The sequence below is a fragment of the Amphiura filiformis genome, chromosome 3 (genome assembly GCF_039555335.1).
Source record: "Amphiura filiformis chromosome 3, Afil_fr2py, whole genome shotgun sequence".
Classification (NCBI taxonomy): Eukaryota; Metazoa; Echinodermata; class Ophiuroidea; order Amphilepidida; family Amphiuridae; genus Amphiura; species Amphiura filiformis.
The window spans coordinates 31,668,859-31,694,266 of NC_092630.1; the positions used below are offsets into that span (position 1 = coordinate 31,668,859).

General features: G+C 36.5%; 1 protein-coding gene across 1 annotated transcript in view; it reads right to left on the minus strand.

Moving 5' to 3' along the window:
* Window positions 1-25,391, minus strand: part of LOC140147190 (uncharacterized) — a 114,581-nt gene extending 89,190 nt beyond the window's left edge. The window contains exons 1-22 of the mRNA XM_072168970.1: window positions 25,289-25,391; window positions 24,615-24,725; window positions 21,365-21,628; window positions 19,913-19,978; window positions 19,682-19,747; window positions 19,493-19,558; window positions 19,179-19,244; window positions 18,975-19,034; window positions 18,779-18,841; window positions 18,460-18,525; window positions 15,908-15,940; window positions 9,305-9,361; window positions 7,554-7,619; window positions 7,359-7,424; window positions 7,174-7,239; window positions 6,967-7,032; window positions 6,782-6,847; window positions 6,602-6,670; window positions 3,178-3,450; window positions 2,025-2,678; window positions 1,531-1,803; window positions 365-1,018 (exon numbers count right to left, since the gene is read on the minus strand). Of these exons, the coding sequence (XP_072025071.1) occupies window positions 365-1,018; window positions 1,531-1,803; window positions 2,025-2,678; window positions 3,178-3,450; window positions 6,602-6,670; window positions 6,782-6,847; window positions 6,967-7,032; window positions 7,174-7,239; window positions 7,359-7,424; window positions 7,554-7,619; window positions 9,305-9,361; window positions 15,908-15,940; window positions 18,460-18,525; window positions 18,779-18,841; window positions 18,975-19,034; window positions 19,179-19,244; window positions 19,493-19,558; window positions 19,682-19,747; window positions 19,913-19,978; window positions 21,365-21,628; window positions 24,615-24,725; window positions 25,289-25,346 (3,229 nt within the window). The 5' untranslated portion in view covers window positions 25,347-25,391. The remainder of the gene's footprint in view (window positions 1-364; window positions 1,019-1,530; window positions 1,804-2,024; window positions 2,679-3,177; window positions 3,451-6,601; window positions 6,671-6,781; window positions 6,848-6,966; window positions 7,033-7,173; window positions 7,240-7,358; window positions 7,425-7,553; window positions 7,620-9,304; window positions 9,362-15,907; window positions 15,941-18,459; window positions 18,526-18,778; window positions 18,842-18,974; window positions 19,035-19,178; window positions 19,245-19,492; window positions 19,559-19,681; window positions 19,748-19,912; window positions 19,979-21,364; window positions 21,629-24,614; window positions 24,726-25,288) is intronic.
* Window positions 25,392-25,408: the final 17 nt, after the last annotated feature.

Here is a 25,408-nt window from a genome sequence, read left to right on the forward strand (position 1 = left end):
CTGCATAGATAATTGGTGGATGTTACAATCTAAGTGCGGATAGGTTTGCGCCAAGTTCGGCTGCAACCAGCCTAGTTGATGCGATCTGATTGTGATGATCTATCATGGCAGCGAAATTACAGCGCTTTGATCCCTCTAAGATCCGGGAAAGGCGCAATATAAAACACCGAAATTTATTTATTAAAACCAAACAAAAAATATGCTCATTAATGCTCTCCCTCTCTCTAGCTTTTCCTGCTTTTTAAACATTTATTTCCAGGTCCATAATAATTGTACTTCTACTAAAGACATTCCAGAGAGTCAACAGATCATCATTAAATCCACTGTCAGAAAAACAAATGCAACATGAGTTTAAATGTCCTACCTGGTGCTGAAGTAGTTGCAATGTCAGTAAACACACCTGTCTCTCCACCCTCCTCAGTTGTGGATATATCGGTTCCAAACTCTTCAGTAAACATTTCAGTTGTAACTGTTTTAGTTCCATAATCTCCAGTAAAAAAGTCTTCAGTTGTTGATAGTTTAGTGAACATGTCTTCAGTTGTTGGTGCTTCAGTTGTGTATCCACATAAATTCGCTTCTTCATCACTACCATCAAAGCAATCTGCTGCACCATCACAAACCCAAGTAATATTTATGCATCCACCAGTAGTACAATTGAATTCAATACTTGGATCACAGACACAACCATCAACTTCATCACTGTTGTCTTCACAGTCATCAAAATAATCACAGCGGAACCCTTCAGGAATGCAGTTGCCATTACCACAAAGATACCCTCCTTCAGCACATTCAGTACAGTTCCGTTCATCACTGCCATCATAACAATCTTCTTCAACATCACATCGCCAAGTAGAATTGACACAACCACCGGTCACACATTGGAAGTCAGTCATTGGGTTACATTCACAGTCAAGCTCATCACTGAAGTCTACACAATCATCCACATAATCACAGAGAAAGTGTTCAGGAATGCAGCTTAAACCATCAGCACATGTGAACTCATTTGCAGCACAATCAACTGGAACAAAAATGTAAGATCAATCGTCGTAAAAACATAAGCCTACATAAATTGTTGAATTAACCAAATCAGGCTAATTAAATCATAATTGAATGATTTAATTTTTTTAAATACAAACAGTAATATCAATGTGAATGCCAGTAAACTCAATTAAAATCACCGTGAATAATTTACAGTTGATTTCAACTGGCATTTCCAGATTGGTCTGCACCCCATAACTATTCTTTTCTCTCAATCAGAACTCACAAACTCATATTGTGAATGTTTGTGGCTAAACTAGCATAAACTGATCCCATTTTAATTTTACATGTGGTTTCCAAATTAAGTTGCCTTCCTCTAAAAAGAAAATATTTGTTGGGTTAATAGGGTGAATATAATGTAAAAACAACCATCTTGGAACAAGATTATTTAAACACCCATAAGAGTGTGTAGTTGCAGCTATCAAATTTCCATAACCTGTATCGATATAAATGAGGCAAAGATTAAACCTTTAAATCATTGTCTCAAATTACCTGGAGTCATCACATTAAGTGTGCCACCATCAGTGACTGTTCCATCTGCATTAGTCACACGGAGGTTTATTTCATAATCTGTCTCGGGTTTAAGATTTTCAAACATGTATGACAAGCTGCCATTCACAAAATCTTCTGGAGCTATATCAACAACCATTTCTGTTCCATTTTGGTCTCTTATAACTAGTTGATAGGCTGATGCATCTGGTGTCTCTGCTATAGTAACATTTATTGATGATGGTGCCACATCATCAAGGGTAAGCTCTCCAAGACCTGATATTAAAAATAGAGATAACTTAACATTAAAACCAAACAATTACCTCACTAATGATCTCTTCTCTAGTATTGATATTCAAGCACTTTCCTGCTTTTTAAGCATACATTTTCAGGTCCATGATAATTGTACTTCTACTAAAACATTCTAGGGAATCAATAGATCCTCATAAATTCCACTGTCAGAAAAACAAATGCAACATGAATTGAAAATGCCTTACGTGGTGCTGAAGTAGTTGCAATGTCAGTAAACACATCTGTCCCTCCACCCTCCTCAGTTGTAGATATATCGGTTCCAAACTCTTCAGTAAACATTTCAGTTGTGATTGTTTTAGTTCCATAATCTCCAGTAAAAACTTCTTCTGTTGTTGATAGTTTAGTGAACATGTCTTCAGTTGTTGGTGCTTCAGTTGTGTATCCACATAAATTTGCTTCTTCATCACTACCATCAAAGCAATCTGCTGCACCATCACAAACCCAAGTAATATTTATGCATCCACCAGTAGTACAATTGAATTCAATACTTGGATCACAGACACAACCATCAACTTCATCACTGTTGTCTTCACAGTCATCAAAATAGTCACAGCGGAACTCCTCTGGAATGCAGTTGCCATTACCACAAAGATACCCTCCTTCAGCACATTCAGTACAGTTCCGTTCATCACTGCCATCATAACAATCCTCTTCACCATCACATCGCCAAGTAGAATTGACACAACCACCGCTCAGACATTGGAAGTCAGTCATTGGGTTACATTCACAGTCAAGCTCATCACTGAAGTCTACACAATCATCCACATAATCACAGAGAAAGTGTTCAGGAATGCAGCTTAAACCATCAGCACATGTGAACTCATTTGCAGCACAATCAACTGGAACAAAAATGTAAGATCAATCGTCGTAAAAACATAACCCTACATAAATTGTTGAATTAAACAAATCAGGCTAATTAAATCATAATTGAATGATTTAATTTTTTTAAATACAAAAAGTAATATCAATGTGACTGCCAGTAAACTCAATTAAAATCACTGTTGATTTCAACTGGCACTCCTGATTGGTTTGCACCCCAAAACTATTCTTTTCTCTCAATCAGAACTCATAAACTCATATTGGGAATGTTGATGGGTATACTAGCATAAACTGATCCCATTTTAATTTTACATGTGGTTTCCAAATTAATAAGTTGCCTTCATCTATAAAGAAAATATTTGTTGGGTTAATAGGGTGAATATAATGAAAAACAAGCATCTTGGAACAAGGATATATAAACAACCATAAGAGTGTGTAGTTGCAGCTATCAAATTTCCATAACCTGTATCGATATAAATGAGGCAAAGATTAAACCTTTAAATCACTTTTTCAAATTACCTGGAGTCATCACATTAAGTGTGCCACCATCAGTGACTGTTCCATCTGCATTAGTCACACGGAGGTTTATTTCATAATCTGTCTCGGGTTTAAGATTTTCAAACATGTATGACAAGCTGCCATTCACAAAATCTTCTGGACCTATATCAACAACCATTTCTGTTCCATTTTGGTCTCTTATAACTAGTTGATAGGCTGATGCATCTGGTGTCTCTGCTATAGTAACATTTATTGATGATGGCGCCACATCATCAAGGGTAAGCTCTCCAAGACCTGATATTGAATAAAAATACAAAAATTCAGATGAATCTAACACACTAAATATTTAAAGTAACATTAACATGAACAGAATTTGGATTCATCAAAATCATCAAAATAGATTTACACGTTTGTAGCTAAGGCAGTCCCTATGAACAAGGTTTGTGAATACAAATAATATGCAAACAAGCTCAAGTAATCATATAATTTGAAAATAACATGACACAAAACTACAATATACCATACAACAGGTCATTGTATATTTTCCTTTGGCTTCCAACTGCCTGGTCAAATAAGACAAACCATTTATGCCATAATATAAGATCCACATGATACATTGTTGTGGGGCAATCAATCTATTTTAGTCTTGTTCCTTTGCCACAATAACAGATTACGATACAATTTTATCAGTTTTGCCGTTTTTCATAAAATAACTGATTATAGATTTTCAAATGATATTTACAAATCCCATTGCCACTTTGTGAAATCAATGTGACATGGACTAAACACATGTTTTGTGGCTCAGATGTAGTTGTAATTTCAGTCAACACACCTATTACTCCCGATTCAGTTGTGACTAAATCAGTGATAATATCTTCAGTTACAGGTGTTTCAGTTGTGTAGCATAAACCTGCAGCCTCATCACTACCATCAAAGCAATCTAATACACCATCACACACCCAAGTAGCCAATATGCATCCACCAGTAGTACAATTGAAGTCAGTAACTGGGTCACATACACATCCATCAACTTCATCACTATTGTCTTTACAGTCAATTCTATAATCACAGCGATAGTCTTCAGAAGTACAGTCACCATTGGCACATAGATAAGCTCCTTCAGCACATTCAGTACAGTTGACTTCATCACTATCATCAAAACAATCTCCAACACCATCACATGTCCATTCAGCATTGATACAAGTTCCAGCAGTGCAATTAAATGCTTCATTTGGATCACAGACGCAGCCATGTTCATCACTGTAGTCACCACAGTCATATACATAATCACAGCGATATCTTTCAGCAATACATCCAAAGGCCTCATCAGCACATGCATATTCATCTTCAGCACAATTGACTGAAAAAGTACAAAGGTGTGAATTCATCATATTTTGAAAAGGAAAATCTTGTATGAAAAAGTAAAATAGCATAATCAGCAGTGACTGTCCATCTTGTTCTTGAAGAGTAGGTGTAAGCCTCCACATGGATAAAACATTCTATCTATTTAATACAGCTTTTTTCAGCCCACTGCAAGCTGGTGAAAATCTCACCAAGCTGGCGATATTTGGTCCAATCATGTGTCGCTCTCATTCACATTATGCCTCCATTATGCATTCTGTACAAAGCTTTGCTCATATATTGTCATTATTTAATGGGGCAATGTGCCCTACATATCACTACTGTTTGATAATATTAGATGTCTGGAACATTTGTTTCATCACATATCCATTTGCAAGGTGTTTGTACCATTTTTAGTGATTCCTAGGGTGTTGCAAGAGTCCGCTGAAAGGTGAAAGAGAGTAATTTGTCTGCAGTTCACTGTCGATGAAATGACATATTTGTCCAATTTTTATGTTGATTTACAGTCGAATATGGCACCAGATTATATGCAGTCACCTATGACTACAGAGAGTGATGAAATGTTGACAGTGGTGAATCTAAATGAAATATATAGAAGCTTGATCATAGCATTGTTAAACACAGCTTTTTCTCAATGGCCTACAGCTGAACAGCATACTTCATTATTATTAAGTTGAGTATCGTCTATGTCAAACACTGTTGATATGTCATGAGAACTTGAGAAGTGATATCTTGGAGAAGAGCATTCTTAAGGCTGAACCATAAAGGGCCATGCAAGTGACATCATTGAGATGATGAGATCATTGACTGCTGCAGGCTGCATTCTATACTTGAGATAGATTTTAGCCAAGCGTGGCCTAGCGGTTAAGGCATAGGACTGTGAATCCAAGGGTCAAGGGTTCGAATCCCAGGTCCGGCTCTTTGTGTCCTTGAGCAAGGCACTTCACTCTACTTGCTTAGTGCTTCGGAGGGCACTTTAAGCTGTCGGTCCCGTGTACATGCATATTTTCTCACATTAATGTAGTGTGCATGTTAAAGAACGTCACAGGCTATTCAAAAAGAGCAGGGGATCATCCCGGTACTGTTGACTGTACTTCAAAATACACTCATCTACTCTAGGTTCCAGAGTAAAAATAAGTAAAGCTTGTCTGTACGCAGTGCGATAATACTCATACATATGAGGGAGGCACTTATAAGGAAGAAGAAGAAGTCAATGAGGTGCCTTTGATGCCACGTCTTGTTGTAACATGTGGAAGAAGCTGGTGTCAACAGCGTCAAATGAAGACAAGAAAGAGAAGTTTAGCACTATCAGGAATGCCTCCTTACCTTGGCCAAGTGCATATACCCAATGTTGTTATGTACTCAGACCAATGCAGCTTCTGTGCCATGATGTTGATGATAGGCTGACTGCATGGTGTCAATGAGATTATTTTCACAGAGGAAAGCCTGGAACTGGCTGACGGCTATGCCCCTGATTAGTTTATCCAGTACTTGATATATTATTTTAAACTCTTTTGGATTTAATTTTGCCTTCATCAGAAGCAGAGAGACCACTGTCTGCTTAAGACTAGTTGAAAAATAACCACATGATAGGGAATGGCTAAATATCTTTAGTCATTATCATTAGAAATACAGAGATGCATTCCACGAGAACACACAAAGATAATGGATCACCTTTAGAATCATTGTCACATGTTTGATGAAGGGCTTGCCAACTTGGAGCATACAAACAATCTTCTTCCCCCTACTAGATTGGAGACTCATGCTCACAACCTCCACAATGAGAGTTATTACTCCCAGATGCACATTTCCTGCAGTTTGTCCAATCTTTTACTTGTAACATGGGATTTCATCTTTCATTCTTTTCCTGACTGTCTTACATATTTCTTCACATACAACCTTTGGATATTACCTCTTGCTTTATCTCTATTCACTCTCTTTTTTCATCAGTTCAAGTGATCTTGGTAGTTTTCTGCTTCCTTGTTTCTTCTTCCCTGCTTCTGACTTTAATCATCATGATCTTCCAAGATCACCTTCCAAACCTTCCAAAGAGTATGCTCTAATAAAGCAATACCTTTCTTACCTGTAGAATCTGTTGTTCCCACTGATTCTGTTGATTGCCCAGTGCCTGGTTCAACTGTTGTTTCTTCACCTGAAATATTGTGTAAATAAATGTGAACAATTAGGAGCATTCAATGAAATGTACTCTAGAGTGAGAGAAGATAAGAAAAGCACCCCACACACCAAGAAATTCATTCTTTACCTGTAGCATCTGTTCCCACTGATTCTGTTGATTGACCAGTGCCTGGTTCAACTGTTGTTTCTTCACCTGTAAAATTGTGTAAATAAATGTGAACAATTAGGAGCATTCAAAGATGAAATATACTTTAATACAGAATATAGTGAGAGAAGAAAAGCACCCCACACACAAAGAAATTCATTCCTTACCTGTAGCATCTGTTCCCACTGATTCTGTTGATTGCCCCGTGCCTGGTTCAACTGTTGTTGCTTCACCTGTAAAATTGTGTTAATAAATGGGAACAATTAGGAGCATTCAAAGCTGAAATATAATCTAATACAGAGAAAGAGTGAAACCCGGGGAGTGAAAGAAGAAAAGCCCCCCCCCACACACACACACACATATATATTTCTTACCTGTAGACTCTGTTCCCACTGATTCTGTTGATTGGCCAGTGCCTGGTTCAACTGTTGTTTCTTCACCTGTAAAATTGTGTTAATAAATGGGAACAATTAGGAGCATTCAAAGATGAAATATACTTTAATACAGAATATAGTGAGAGAAGAAAAGCACCCCACACACAAAGAAATTCATTCCTTACCTGTAGCATCTGTTCCCACTGATTCTGTTGATTGCCCCGTGCCTGGTTCAACTGTTGTTTCTTCACCTGTAAAATTGTGTTAATAAATGGGAACAATTAGGAGCATTCAAAGCTGAAATATAATCTAATACAGAGAAAGAGTGAACAAAGAAAAGCACCCCCCCACACACACACACAAACAAATACATTTTTTACCTGTAGACTCTGTTCCCACTGATTCTGTTGATTGCACTGTGCCTGGTTCAACTGTTGTTTCTTCACCTGTAAAATTGTGTCAATAAATGTGAACAATTAGGAGCATTCAAAGCTGAAATACAGAGTGAGAGAGTGAGAGAAGAAAACCACCCCACCCCAATCACACACAATCCGTTCCTTACCTGTAGAATCTGTTCCCACTGATTCTGTTGATTGCCCAGAGGTAAACATTAGTTAGTGGTTTGCATATTAAGGATAACAAACTAAAATTTTTTTGTAATTTTTGTCAATTTTTTTCCAATTAACTGTGAATGATCCTAGCACTTCAGAATATGTCCAGTGGTTCTTCAAAGTCGCCAAAACCTTTGGAAAAAAATTAAAATTAAAAAAAAAAAAAAACTCGGGAAATCGGAGTAACTCTGCAAAAATCGGAGTAGTTGGCAGGTATGCTTTTCAAATGGTACAGGCAATAGTGAATAGCTCAATTTGTTTTTTTTTTTAATATTACTGCTTTTCATGTAAATAACACCTATTGCTCTTATCCAGTGTGGTAAATAAGCAAAAATGACCATGGGCCATTTGGGCCCTTGTTCTCGAATCTTTAGGGGCCCTCACAAACTTGAGAGTGGAAAATAAACATATTATTTGAAAAAAATCAGCATTTAAAATGAATTAGTGTAGTATAATGGATGATGTCTTGGAAGATTTTTTGTATTTTCAGTCCCGTTTTTCAGTAAGCTTAAATTTATTTATTTATTTACTTATTTTTTTCATGGGCCAGTCAGGCCCTCATGGCACATTTTCGTCGGGCCCGCGTTGATTTTCACGGGCTATGGGCCCCCGGGCCTGCCTTATTTACCACGCTGCTCTTATCTCTTTCTGTAATACTTTAGACTTGCACTAAGGCTATGTGGGAACTGTATGTATAGCAACTCCCTAACTTATTACAGATGATTTTTTTTTAAATATTTATATTTATTTATAACATTCGGCCGAAGCCAGGCTAAGCCCGATAGTGCTCAGAGGCTACTAAATTTAAGGGATGCATCCGGATATGATATAAAATTGGATCGGTTGAGCCCATATTTATTGGTCGAGCTATGAGTTTAAAAATATTGGACGAGACATAGTCGAGTCCAACATTTTACAACTCATATCGAGACCAATAAGTATTGGGCGTAAAGCATCCAATTTTATCATTATTGTGTGTTGGATCTAATATTTTCACACACTTGGATCCATCAAAACATAATAATGACGAGACAGGGATATGGGAAGAGGTCCAATTTTAGATGCAGGTGGAAAACCGGAGCACCCAGAGAAAAACCTGCGAGGACAAGCATGGAACGGCAACCAAACTCACATGTGGCACCACAGGGAATTGAACCCCGGTACAGCCACAGAAAGCAAAGAAAGCTTCCATGTGTGCACATGTTATTTGAACTACACAACATCAAATAAAGCTTCAAAAATGAGTCACATTTGTAATGCTTGTACCATATTTGTTCCATTAATCATCCATGACACTAAAAAGTTCATTTTGGATGGGCACATGTCTACATAAATTCATAATTGGAAACTTAAAAAAAATGCAAAAATATGGATTTTATGTGTTTTTGTGTTTGGTACATTTGTAGATGGATCCTGCACATAATGATGGAGGATCATGTGTAGTAATGTCACTGGGTGGGTGCTTATAGGGGCATGGGTGGTTAATGGAACAAATATGGAAACTAAATACAGTTTAATACCTGGTAATGATTCTGTAGTACTTGCTGGTTTTGCGGTACTTGGTAATAAAGGTGTACCTAAATTAAAAACAAACATTGAAATATTATACAATGCCTAAATTCAATCTATAAAATTTAAATATTTTAACTTTTGGTGAACATGAAATACTGTTTGTGATGCATTATCTCAACATATGACTTGCTGCTGGTAAATTTGATTTTCTTGTATGCAATGGGCTTTGTTCTAAAATATAACTTTATTAAGTATTTTCAAATTTTGGAATTTTGGGTACTTTCTTTTAATAATTATTATGTTATTATGATAAAACAAAAGTATACCATTTACTATAATCAGAAAAAAATATTAGTACTTAGTTGCACAAACTTACAATACAAGATTTTACCAAAATGATTACAAACAAAAAGGGTCATTCACCATGTCACATTTTGAAGAAGAAAAAAACTTTCACAAATGTGGAAATTTAATTAAATTTACCACATGGCATGAGCATGGTGTAAATGGTACAATATTTGTGTGTTATCAGCAAGGCACCAATTCAAAGTTAGAGTGCAACTAGAGAAAATTTCCTAATTGTTCTGAGTTGCAGGTATGGGATGGTGATCATTGAGTTCACAGAAGAGGCAAAGTCTATGCCCCTTCTCAGAGTTCCAGGTATGGGATGGTGATCATTGAGTAAACAGAAGAGGCAAAGTCTCTGCCCCTTCTTAGAGTTCCAGGTATGGGATGCTGATCATTGAGTACACAGAAGAGGCAAAGTCTCTGTCCTTTCTCATAGTTCCAGGTATGGGATGGTGATCATTGAGTACACAGAAGAGGCAAAGTCTCTGCCCCTTCTCAGAGGTCCAGGTATGGGATGGTGATCATCGAGTACACAGAAGTGGCAAAGTTTCCACCCCTTCAATGCACTCTATATGGGTCAACCATCTTGTTGTCATATGATTAGCCAATCAGCATGATCATTTTATCACTTCTACATTAATGCTCGTATGTGCTAAATGCACATAACTCTGAACAGTTAGGAAATTTACTTTACCATTGTACCAACATGACTGGATTTGGGTGAAATGAGGAGGTAATGGTCTGGAAACCATAATTATTAATGTGTAAATGGGTGATAAAGAGAACACATAGTTATGATACTTTCTGTACTTAAGCACCAAGGAGGGTGTTGATTAATGGTAACACCTGATCCACATTTCTTTCACCTGACATTGATGGGATTGGGTAGGAAGGGGGAACAATGTATTAACATTAATGGAAGGAAAAACAAACAAATGATCTATAAATGCTAAATGCCAAGATCCGTGGCTGATGATCTGAAATCAAATGGGTTAAAAAAACAAATCAAATTTAAAACATTTGAATATCAATAAATTGTAGTGGAGACAAATATTAAGATAATTTTATATATGCATTTATATGTAAAGAAATTAGTCTTGTCAATAATTCCTTATTCAATTTTGATATGATACTACTGTCTGAAATGATGGTAACCGCATTTTAACTAGAATAACATGATATCAAAGTATGTTTTAACATACTTAGATAAAAGATACATATATGTTTATCCACCTAAGTCAATATGTCAAGGTTTGCCTTTGTCAAATATGCTGAATTCTGTATAATATTTTACCACATACAAAGCTAACATTGGTCTTTACAAGGACATGTAAATATCTCAAAATCAAAATATAAATTACTTACATAAACTACTTTCCTCATCACTGCCATCTGGACAATCGGGCGATCCATCACATAAACCCCTCACATGTCTGCATCTAGGGGGTCCAATTTTACACTTAAATCCAAATGCCCCGCATGCTACAAAAGAAATCACCAAAAGATATTGACAGCCTGACAGGACACTTATGTTTCATATGTTTTAAAAGTATTGATAATAACTTCAAAGTAGTAAAACACAGTGAATGAGTTTATTTATATTTCCTTTGTCATGACATAATGTATTATGTGCAAAGAGTTACACAGCCGTGACATTTTTTCTTACAGGTTCTTTCTTTCTTCTGTCGACCATTTCATTTGCTCTAGCACTGACATGCTTACACCGATTTTTACCTAACTTTGTCACAACTATCACTGACCATGCCCCTACATGTCACATGTAACTCGTGGGGTCAAAGGTCATGTAGGGGTCACAGAGGTCAAAAACGTGATTTCAACTCAAAATGCTACTTCTCCCACAAATTTCGCAGGACAGTAACGCTACTTGCACATTGTTATTACCCAGTGTCTATAAATCATACACAGATTTGAGGTCAAAGGTCATTAAGGGGTCACTTCCAATAAAAAAAACAAATTCCTTCAAAAAATTTTGTTAGCTAAGAAAAACATACGAGAGTGATGGTATGTGCACATATGAATTATGTTAACCTAATGTATATGTGGTATTTTTTTGTTTGAGGTCAAAGGTCATTAAGGGGTCACTTCCAGTATAAAACGAAATACCTTCAAAATGCTACTTCTCCCACAAATTACATAGGACGGTGACGCCACTTTCACACATGCATTGTTATTACCCAGTGTCTATGAATCATACACAGATTTGAGGTCAAAGGTCATTAAGAAGTCACTTCCGGTATAAAACCAAATTCCGTCAAAAATTTTTATTAGCTAAGAAAACATAGGACAGTAACGGTATGTTCACACATGAATTATGGTTACCAAATTCATATGTGGTATTTTTTATTTGGGGTCAAATGTCATTAAGGGGTCACTTCCGGTCTGAGACGAAAAACCTTCAAAGTGCCCCTTCTGTCACAAGTAAAATAGCAAAGTGGTTCCACGTGCACCCATGCATTGACATTAGCCAATGTCTATGGGCGTTTTCATATATTTTGGAGTCAAAAGTCATTAGGGGTCACAACACGGATGTGTTCGTGGGTTAGACCACAGCTAAGTCTAGTTCTTTTTTTATTTGATTTGTTCAGGTTTTGACAACCCTGGATAACTCAAGAAAGCCTCTATTGAAGCTTATTTCCATTGGGGTCCATTTGAACACCGGGACAGTTGGGAACAGTCAGGGGTTAACACCCTTCTCTTTTCGAAACTGGCTGCGATATACATATACAGGTATGGCTCTCTGCACATGGGACCAACGGCTCAATGTCCCCTCCGAAGGACGGAGTACTTTCATGATTCATTTACCCAATTCTAAATGAACCATGGGGAGAGCGGAAGTCTGAATTTAATCTACAGAAGTTGCCTAATCAGGCCCAGTGCCCCCCTTCTCCCCCATGGCATGAGCCCGCCTCCCCTAGGATGAATCACACTACGCCACTGATTGGGATTACAGTTGGGGTGATGACCAATTGTAAAGCTGTTGTTTTCTCAATCAGTAAAACAAAGTAGCAGACAGTATGAGATATTGCAGGTGTGGGCTTTTCTGGATACTTCTGCTACTTTGCATTTAACTAAAAATACATACCACATCTTCCAGCTGGATTTTCCCCACAATCAGCATTCCTAACACATCTCAATTCACTAGGCAAGCATTTGGATTTGTCGCATACATAAATCTCGGCTCTGCAAGCTGCTCAAATCAATAAAGAATATTAATTTTAGTTTATCACATTCAGATGATTGTTTGATAATAATTGAAACTTGATTTAGATTAGTGCTGCCATAATGTCAAAACGTGCAGTGCTTTAATGTGTACATGTTCATGTGTAGGCATATCCGCGTAAGCCTACTTTACGTATTTTTCGGTTCCGTAATTCACAAATCAAAACAACAACAGCGCAGTTGTCGGACGATCGCTGTGAGGTGTGAAACTAATATTTAAGTTACAATGCTGGATAACTTTTAACACTAATATATATATATATATGTGCTGACACAATTGGCTTTGGACTTTGAATGGAATCACTTTGTCCGAGTGCAAATATACATGAATTTATATGCATGAAAAGAGAACCCAGAAACACACACACCCACCATCCCCTTCCATATACACACAAGCATAAAGAATTTGCATTACCTGGAGTTGTTGCCATCAATGGTTCTGCATCAATAGTGTCTCCATCAGCATTTGTATATCTAACGCCAATTTCATAATTTGTTTCAGGTTGAAGATTGTCAAACATATAAGTAAATTGTCCATCCATAAATTCTGCTGGTGTAATATCAACTACTGTTTCTCCACCATCTGGGTCAGTTAAAACTAATTGATAGGATACAGCATCTGCACTTCCCATCACTGTCACACTGATTGTGGAAGATGTCACATCTCCAAGAGTGAAATCAACTGGAGCTGAAATGTAAATAATAACAATGTCTCTTCATCAAGTGTACAATAACCATTTTTCTTTCTCTTTTTCTCTTTAACTTGGGACAGAACATGCATCAAACAATATTAATCCATATACCCATGTCACTTATTTATAATCAATATAATACCCATATCATTTATAATCTCATTTATAATCATTATAAAAGTTTTTCCGATTTACTATGCCTAACCGGGGATGTTGACTCATTTTATACAAATTAAACCCAACTTATTTGGATTTTAACCTATCAACTGGGGACTGATTTTTATATCAACAATAGAGGATACACTCTCAAATGCATTTTAAGGCTGTTTGTTTGCAGTCAAGTGCACATGTCAGCTAAATGAGGACAGTCCTCGGTTGCACTAACATCCATGTTTGGAATATTTCATGTCCGCATTTGCCGGCAAACACCTATACCCCCTCTAGACACACACACACACACACACACACCCACCCCACCCCTCCCCTATACCCACACACCCCATACATACATTCATACAAAAGTCTATAGTTGCAGTTGAAAATAGACACACAAACAGGCACTCACACACAATCTTTTAAGAGTTTGAAGTCAGTTTTGAGCATTGTCAAAACTAAAAGATTTAGAATCTTTCAGTTTAGACAATATATTAATGACAGAACATCTTTAAAAAACTATTTTACTTAAAGGAGGATTTTGTGATCCTAGCATCGTCTTTTTATGACATTTTTCAGTAGATATCCACAAAAAAAGCTTATTCCCAAAATTTCAGTTGATTCCGATATAGCGTTTGCGAGTTATGCATGATTATGTGTTTTACACTGCTCCATATAGGCCACTGTTGTAATTTCATTCTGGTATACCAGAAGGAAATTCAAATTTGGCGATATTTTTGCTAAACGAATTAATCTGCAAGAAATATTTGGTACATACACATTATGTAGCCAGAGGTATCCAGTGGTATAAAAATCTCAACTTTTTTTGAGAAAAGTGGGGGGATGAGGCTGTGGATCACGAAATGCCCTTTTAATATTGATCAACTTGTAACACCTGCAAGTGTATTTTATTACAACTTTGCAATTTTATGTGTGTTTTATACTTACCAAAAGTTGAGGTCAAGATATCCGTTGTAACAGCTGGCTCTGGTTCGTATGTAGTCCCTTGTTTGTCTTCTTCACATACCCATCATGGATATCATAGTAAGACATAGTAGTATTGGCAATGAGCATTACCAAATAACAAAAGGTAGCAATATGGGAGAGTTCACAATACAAAAGGCAACATACACATGATAAAAACACAGATTAATTAAAATGACAGGTTATGGGCAACAGCAGTCAATCCTATAAGGTGCATTATTATTAATTTAGTTGTGTACTGGGGAAAATGTGCATAAATGTGACTGTCTTCATTTATAAAATGCCATTTTGAATTCGCTGTCGTAGTGCACGTTACAATATGACCGTTGCTAGGCCAACTGGATCACGCTTTCTTTGTCACGAACCACTGATCGAAATGATCACAACACAAAGCCTATGGCATATCAAAATTCGGAACAGGTGTATGAGCCCAGGCTTGGAGCAGTAACCAATGGTTACTAACGTGCACTACGACAGCGAATATAGCATTGCAAATTATCAGTTCAGATATTGCAATATTGCAAAATTTAAATGAAAATACTAAAGAATTGAATAAGAGCATATTGACTCCTAAAGTCCATTCATAATTACACTGGAATATACACCATAGTGAATTGTCACACATAGGAGCCAAAACAGTGTATCTTTGATATTTTGCAGCTACAGCCAACTTTGAAATATAGTTGGGGTAAAGAGTGTCTTAAAGATTTAGGTATATAGCACTTAGCCTGTTATCAGCATAAGTGTATAAACTAGCATGCAAACAAAAGAAAGAAGTTTCACCTGTGGATGACAAAACAATCTAGTGATCACCATTTTCTATCCATGAGTAATATCCACAGCAGAGGCTGCAGACTTTTTTAATTGTAATTTAATAATGACATATGTATAAAGACAGTAACATCATTGTGGTTATGGGAAACATTCAGTACTTGGAAGAGCAATCTTCAAAGGTTTCTATGAGGAAGATTATAATTATTATGTTAGCATGTTGACGATGTAGGAAATTAAATGGTTCTATGAACCCTATTGTTAAAATTGATTTAAATAGATTGGAATACTGAATGAGGTTGACAATGATGGATGGGCATGTACTATCATTTTGTATAGATATACAAGTTAAATGTTACTGGGTAGAGTTATGAAGTCAATATGGGATGCATATGAAGAGAACAAGGTTTAAATCTGTCTTACCGGGTGTTACAGTTATGGAGTCTGTTACAATGTCTGAAAGACACAATTGAAATTAATATGAATATACAAATATGGCGGGGGTTGAATTTATAGCTTTATGTTCAATTTATCAGTCGACCTGCATAATGCAAATTACATTCAGCTTGGAAAGTCTCAGACACCAAGGGGCTAATTAATATTGTGTTGTTACATCAATCTTTATTTTGCAAATGCAAAATACAAAATGCAAGAATACAAGGAGGAACAAAAAACCCAGGACAAAATCTGACCAAGTTGCTCAAATTAATACAGGGTGACACAGTGATTGAAACTAAAATGTGTGTAGACTTAACATAAACAAATAAATGTGATCAATACGGAAGTACATGTAAAACATGTATGATGCATATGCAATAAGAAAAATCAATCTCTAGAAAACTACTGCAATGAAATGAGAAGCTGGATTAAGTAAAATACCTCCAATTGTAGTGTATATTGTACCTGTAGTAGGGACTAAACAGTTATCTTCATCGCTGCCATTCACACAGTCAGGTTCCCCATCACAGACCCACCCATAAGGAACACACCCACCAGAAGCACACTCAAAGTCTGTCTCATTATTACAAGTACAACCAATCTCATCACTGTAATCCTGACAATCAAATACATAGTCACATGCATAATCCAAAGGCATACAGTTGCCTGCCGTACATTGGAAATCAAGTCCCATTTCACATACACATCCAACAATTTCATCACTTAGATCACCACAGTCATCAACAAAATCACAGCGCCACCTGTCAGGAATGCAATTGCCAGCTGTACATTGAAACTCAAAATCTGCTTCACAGGTGCACATAAATTCATCACTTAAGTCACCGCAGTCATCTTGATAATCACAGCGATTGGTCTCTGCAATGCAGTTACCATTAGCACACTGGTAAAAGCCTGCAGCACACTTGGTACAGTTGAACTCATCATTGGCACTATCACAACCTGGAATGAGAACTGAAGCTTTGCTAAGAGTGCAGAGTGAGAGACAAAACTAGGCAACACTGAGATGACAACTGAAGAATTGCTAAGAGTGCAGAGTAAAACTCAGAACTGAGCAACACTCAGATGACAACTGAAGATTTGCTAACAGAGTGAGAGACAAATCTAAGCAACACTAGGATGACAACTGAAGCTTTGCTAAGAGTACAGAGTGAGAGACAAATCTAAGCAACACTGAGATGACAACTGAAGATTTGCTAAGAGTACAGAGTGAGAGACAAATCTAAGCAACGCTGAGATGACAACTGAAGATTTGCTAAGAGTGCATAGTGAGAGACAAAACTGAGTAACGCTGAGATGACAACTGAAGATTTGCTAAGAGTGCAGAGAGACAAAACTAAGCAACACTGAGATGGCAACTGAAGTTTTGCTAAGAGTGCAGAGTGAGAGACAAAACTAAGCAATACTGAGATGACAACTGAAGATTTGCTAAGAGTGCAGAGTGAGAGACAAAACTAAGCAATACTGAGATGACAACTGAAGATTTGCTAAGAGTGCAGAGTGAGAGACAAAACTAAGCAATACTGAGATGACAACTGAAGATTTGCTAAGAGTGCAGAGTGAGAGACAAAACTAAGCAACACTGAGATGGCAACTGAAGAATTGCTAAGAGTGCAGAGTGAGAGACAAAACTAAGCAACACTGAGATGACAACTGAAAATTTGCTAAGAGTGCAGAGTGAGAGACAAATCTAAGCAACACTGAGATGATAACTGCAGACAAACCTAAGCAACACTAAGATGATAACCGAATATTTGGCAAGAGTGCAGAGTAAGAGACAAAATCTAGCAAAACTGATTTATGAAGAGTGCAGAATGAGTGACAAAACTGAACAATACTGAACTAATAACTGAATATATGCAGAGTGAATGATAAATCTGCGCAAATTGAAATGATATGATAATTGATATTGGAAGATTTGCCTAGTATGCAGCTAGAGTAAGTTGCAAAACTGAGCCACACTGACAGCTAAAATTGATCAGTTGATGAAAACCTGAACAATTTTAAACAGTGACATGTGATTTTGTTAAATCCACGATTAGATTTGAGCCAGGTGAGCGCACTAAAAACATTATGAAGGAATAAGTTGGTATGACTTGCTTTGACAAAGAGAAAAAGATAGAAATAGAGGTAAAAAAGTTGATAGAGAGAGAGAGTGTGTGTTATGTCATACTCCCGAGGCTGCATGATCCAACGCTCAAACTTGCCATGCATGACGCACTATGAACGCAGGCTCAAGCGATGCTGCATTTATTATTTTATAGTTTAAGAATTAATCACTTTTGAATATAATGGCATAGAAAACTGACATCAATTATATAAGCTTCCTCAATTGTCCAACCGATCATCTCGTAAAACTGACAAATGTTAATGATCATTGTTTTATATAACATCTGGGTACCCACAACTGTTGGTTTCCTCAATCCTGATGTGATTCAGCCCTGAAACATGATGATTAACATAACAGAGAAAGAGAGAGTGATAAAAAAGGACAAATACAGAAGAAATGCCTTTCTTACCTGTAGAATCTGTTCCTACTGATTCTGTTGATTGCCCAGTGCCTGGTTCAACTGTTGTTGCTTCACCTGTAAAATTATGTAAATAAATGTGAACAATTACGAGCATTCAAAGATGAAATGTACTATAACACAGAGAGACAGAGAGTGACAGAAGAAAACCACACCCACACCAACACCCCAATCCATTCCTTGCATTCTCTTCCTACTGAGTCTGTTGATACAGAGAGACAGAGAGAGCTAGAGAAGAAAACCACACCGACACTCACCCCCCCCCTCCCACCAGTACACCCCAAACACAATAAACAAATCCATTCCTTACCTGTAGAATCTGTTCCTGATTCTGTTGATTGCCCAGTGCCTGGTTCAACTGTTGTTTCTCCACCTGTAAAATTGTGTTAATAAATATGAACAATCAGGAGCATTCAAAACTAACATGTACTCTAATACAGAGAGACCAAGAGTGAGAGAAGAAAACCACTTACACCCCCACACAAACACCCCAAACCATTCCTTACCTTCTGTTCCCACTGATTCTGTTGATTGCCCAGTGCCTGGTTCAACCGTTGTTGCTTCACCTATATTGTGTTAATAAATGTGAACAATTAGGAGCATTCAAAACTAAAATGTAGTCTAATACACAGAGACCAAGAGTGAGAGATGAAAACCACATACACATACACAAACACCCCCACCCCCACACAAACAAATCCATTTCTTACCTGTAGAATCTGTTCCCACTGATTCTGTTGATTGCCCAGTGCCTGGTTCAACTGTTGTTGCTTCACCTTTAAAATTGTGTTAATAAATGTGAACAATTAGGTGCATTCAAAACTAAAATGTACTAGAGAGACAGAGAGTGAGAGAAGAAAACTACACCAACACTCACCCCCTGCCCCAGCACACACCCCAACACATACAAAGAAATCCATTTATAATCTGTAAAATCTGTTGAAATACAGAGCTGAAATACAGAGTGAGAGAGTGGGAGGAAGAAAACCACCCCACCCCCAATCACACACAAACCATTCCTTACCTGTAGACTCTGTTCCCACTGATTCTGTTGATTGCCCAGTGCCTGGTTCAACTGTTGTTGCTTCACCTATAAAATTGTGTAAATAAATATGAACAATTAGGAGCAATATGTACTCTAATACGGAGAGACCAAGAGTGAGAGAAGAAAACCACATACACCCCCACACAAACACCCCAATCCATTCCTTACCTGTAGACTCTGTTCCCACTGATTCTGTTGATTGCCCAGTGCCTGGTTTAACTGTTGTTGCTTCACCTGTAAAATTGTGTTAATAAATGTGAACAATTAGGAGAATTAAAAGATGAAATCTACTCTAATACAGAGAGACAGAGAGTGAGAGAAGACCCCACCCCCACACACACACCCCCACCCACCCACCAAACATGCCATCACATACAAACACCCCAATCCATTTCTTACCTGTAGAATCTGTTCCTACTGATTCTGTTGATTGCCCAGTGCCTGGTTCAACTGTTGTTCCTCCACCTATAAAATTGTGTAAATAAATGTGAACAATCAGGAGCGTACAACGATGAAATCTACATTATACAGAGACACAGAGAGTGAGAGAAGAAAACCACACATACACATATCTCAATTTGTCACTTTTTGAATACTCACTGCTATTCATGTAAATAGCACCTATTGCTCATATCTCATTCTGTAATATTTATGACTTGCGTAAAAGTGGAATTATTGGGCTATGTGTGGCTGGTTCAAGCTACTAAAATATATTCAATGATTAGCCTGAGATTGGCCTGAGTCAACGCTGAAATGTAATCTAATACATTTTGTCATATCTTGATCAAATAGGAGCATTCAACACATTCAAAGTTGAAATATACTCTAGGAGTGAAACTTCACCGATGTTTTATGTGGGTCAGGGTCATTCATTCAAAATGAAAATGTCAAGTGATTAAATCAGGTCACGGCCCTTTAATTATGTAACATTTAGAGAATAAAGGTATTGGTTTTAGCCACTGGAGTGAATCTATCGTCTCATATAACACGGGCGACATCATTATTTTAAATAAAACAACGAGACGAAGCCGAGTTGTTTTACGCCAAAAATAATGATGTCGCCCGTGTTATATGAGACGATAGATGCACAACAGCGGCTGAAAACAATACCTTTATACTCATTCTTAAACACTTCAATTCAAATAGAAATATCATAAGTAATTTTAATCAAATTAAATCCTAAATTTTACAAGGAACTACCTGGGCTTAAAATCGATCAGTCCCGTTTTTGCTATGTGCCTCCGATTGGTTCAAATAGCGAGCACGCGTATCGCATTGACACGCGCCGACCCGTGTCATATCGTGTCATATCACAGGGAAAGTACCAATGAGATTGCAGGAATGTTCTCAAGTGTTTAAGAATTATGCAAAATAAGCTACATAATATTCCAAATTGCACATTAAGGTTCCACAGCATAATTCTCTCATCATTGTAAGTTATTATAACAAAAATTTGTATATTTTATATATACTTTTTGCCAAAATAATTGCAAAACCCAAAGGACATCACAATTTCACATTTTGAAAGAAAAAAGTTTCTCTCACCACATGCTGTCAAACTTAGTGCGAATGGAACAAATGTTTAGGCCTACATGTTAAGAATAATGCAAAGGTAGATTACAACTAAAAACTTGCACAAACAAAATTTTTTAAACCAGAATAATCGATTTATATTTTATACCTTATGATTAATCTGATAGTTCATTGTGGGTGAGGTAATGTTTCATAATAGCTAGCTATAGAGTAAATATAATGCAAAAATTATAAAAGTGCCAAAAAGTGCCAAACATATTCAAATTCCTCTATTTTGTAGCAAAATATGCCCTAATTGTGACTTTCCAATAAACATACCTGGTAAAATGACACTCTCCCTTGTCACTGCATTCCTATTGCCATCTTCATCAATGACCTCCAAATCTACTGTATACATCTCTCCTGGTAATAAATTTTCAAATGTGTGAGATAGCGTATCATTGACCAAGTCATCTGAAGTAAACATAACCATTTGAGTTTCTCCATCTGGTCCTTGTAAAGTCAGAATGTAAGAGCTTGCAGCTGGGATCATTGGGACCCTTACTTCAACAGATGTCATTGTGGTGTCAACAACTGTTAAGCCTGATGACACAAAAACAAAGAGGTATGATGAATATTTACATGTTTCTGAAGTCAACAGCATATCTGTAGGCATAGAAAACATTTGTCCAAATATCTAACTGGTGGGCATTTAATGCAAGTTAACTCCGCAAAATTCATCAGAACCACCTAGACTCAAACAATATAGTCTTACTAATTTTTAATTAAATTAGTAAGACTAAATTAAATAAATGAAATTAAAATATTTTGACTTTTGATGCACAAGGAATGCAAGTAATGCATTATATCAAAGAATTTGATTTTCAAAAATGTAAAAAAAATCTGCTGTGAAAACAGTAAAAATCCTATTGTGATTGTGGGTTCACTGCAATCGAGCAGAGAAAATGAATGAATACATGTCTTGTTTTCCATATCTTATTTACTTCAGTTGATAACTAGAAAGGTTGAGAGAAAGTCCTAAACATATTGTATTCATTATGCCATCTTTTAACAGAAGCTAAATATAATTAATATCAATTAATTAAGAGCCATGGCCATGTCACAAATAGCTTCATCCCCAGGAACATCAGATTTAACCAGAAGTGGTCACAATTTTGGTATTGGAAGAAAAAATATTAGAAGTATCCTGTGAAATTTTGGGGCTAAAAGATGTTTAGTTTGGATGTTATTAACAAAAAAAGTGACAACCTCATCCCCATTCTGATTGACCAATATTAGGTTTACACAGTATTCTATAGGGATTAAAAATTGACATTTTTAGCTCACATATATCAAAATGGATTGCAATACCAGCGTGAAACTTCACAGATGGGTTATGTGGGTCAGGATCATTCATTCAAGATGAAAATGTCAAATAATTAAATCGAGCCATGGCCATTTAATTATGTAACCATTATGCAAAATCAGCTATATAATATTCCAAATTGCACATTAAAGGTCCGTAACCCGATCGACAGCATCATCCCCGATTTTTTCATTGTTGATGAGGTTTTGGTATCACATAATAGATACTATTTTTCTCATTACTATCCTGAAATTTGACGCTCCAAGTCGATATATTTCGGAGAAATCATGAATCACAGCGGTTTTACAGGTATACCAGTTTGTAAACAATGGTAAATACTTTGGATTTCTGGGAGGAATTATGAGCGAAATATCAGTCACCGCAACAGCTACTTTGGTTTCGCGTCATACACTTTCTGTGAAAAAGCGAACCACACTAACTGCTGAGGAGGCGGTGCGCCGTATATAGTTATGAAAGCGGCAACAGTGAGCGTGGTGTGCTAAATAGCTCAATTGACTAGCGCGTTTGTTTTTTACCGAGAGGTACCGGTTCAAAACCCGGTCTCGGAAGGTTTTTTTCCTCTCCATTTTACCCAAACTTTTTATATAAATTTAAAATGTACATATTGCAAGGGGAAATATATTTTGTTTCCTTTTTTCTGAAACGGTAAAAAAAAAAAAACATTTTCCGTTCAATACGGGCCGGGCATTGTACAGCATGTCAGCATTCGTCATTGCCTGCCCAGAATGCAATTCACGTATACCAAGGTATTGGATTGCAAAGTTGGCTATTTATTCACATTTACGCTGAAAATGCTCTCGTTTTATCACAAAGCAGCATAAAGGAGGCGATATTTGATATTATTATGTAATTTTAAAGACAATCCATATCCAAAACCAATAGGGTTACCCCCCTTTAAGGTTATAAAAACAATTTGTAAAATTAATTTATATATACAAGCTTTTTGCCGAAATAATTGAAAAACCCAAAGGACATTTACAATTTCACATTTTGAAGAAAAAAACTTCCTCTCACCACATGCTGTCAAACTTAGTGTGAATGGAACAAATATTTACATGTTAAGAACAATGCACCAATTCAAAGTTAGATTGTAACTATACACTTGCACCAATATTACTGGATTTGGGTAAAATGGGGAAGTAATATTCTACAAAATATTAACTATTAATATGTAAATGGGTAAACATAATGTTATGTTATGCTATAGCGTTACATAGTGAAAGCTCTTAGGTCAGCAACAATTTTGCTTTGTAAATTGGTTTAACTAAACATAATGTTATGATACTTTCTGTACTGAAGCACCAAGGAGGGTGTTGATTAATGGTAAAATCTGAGCCACATTTCTACATTGGGTAGGAAGGAGGAACAAAGCATTAACACTAATGGAAGAAAAATTACACATATTATCTATAAATGCCAAGATCCAAGTATGACTGATGATCTGAAATCAAATGGGTTAAAAACAAAAATCAAATTAAAGCATAAACATTAACAACAAATGCCAACAAATTGTAGTCAAGTATTTAGATATTCATATAATTATATATGCATTTATATACCAATTAACTTCATCAATATCTCATTCAATTTTCAAATAATGCTGTCTGAAATAAACGATGCCCCAACCATATGTGACACGATATGTTCCATGCGGGCCAAATGAGGCATTTTTGAAAATTGAGTTATTATAATTATTACCTTGTAGTAACATTAGGCTATCATATGTGACATGATCAAAGGGAATGAGTCAGATGTCAATAATATTGTTTTTGAGATATTGGCAAAAACAGTGTTCAAATTATTTTGTTTTATATTGTTTTCAGCCATTGATAAATTGCTCATAACATCGGTTGAAAGTTGCAGTAAATTGTATTCATTTTGTATTCAGTGTAATGGAATGAAATCTGTGTAATGATATCTGAGTGTTTTTGTATTGTAAAAATTTGTATGTAAGTGCAATTTTCAAATCTGGACCCACTACATTAAATTGAAATGTTGTTTTATTGTTTTCTGGGCTATCGTATCAAATGAGGTGTCAAAATGCGCATAAATAAATTCTGCTTCCAACGCATTTTACAGATTTGTAATACAATAGCCTCTTTTTGAATCATCCCCATTATTTAAGGGGGGTTAGTTACTTTTTTTGAGATGTTTATAACTAATATTGGTCTGTTCACAAGGACATGGATATGAACTACTTACAGTTTGTCTCGTCACTGCCATCTTCACATTCGGGAGATCCATCACAAAATTGACCCTGAAATATACATTCAGGTTCACCTCTAGTACACTGAAAACCATATGCACCACAACCTACAAAGAAAAAGACCACGAAAAATGACTGGATGCCATAATATTTCAATATCAAATAATAACACCAAAGTAATAAAAAGCCTTTGTAACTTATTTGACCTAATTAGCACCACAGTGCACTTTTTTTTACAAAAAGGGGTTAAAATTTTCAATCAATTGCAGGAACCTGTTTAGGTTCTCGCAAAGGGCTTCTGCGAGAACCTTTGGTTCTAATCAAAACCAGGTTTTGGATTCCCATCAAATATTAAGAAAAACAGGCAAAAACATTGATAATGGATGAGTCTAACATATCAAAATTTAGCATAAGATCCAAATAATTTGTTTTAATTGTATAAGAAGTCTTTAACCACTCTTGGCATTTCGAGAGTATCCAATATTGTAGTTGGAAGAGGCAGGCTTTTCAATAAACATGAAAATTGATGGGTTCCAAATTATTTTGATACAGCCTGTATTTGAAATGTATATTCCCTCTGTGGAAGACTTCAGCTTAATCTTCCACAGGAGGAGTGTAGATTTCAAATGGACTGTCCCAGTGGAACCTGCATGACACCTATAGTACATACCACATCTTTCATCTGAATTATCTCCACAGTCGTCTTTTCTATCACATCTCAATTCCATAGGAATACAGTTGAGGTTCAGGCATATAAATTCATCATTGCCACATTCAGCTGCTCAAATCA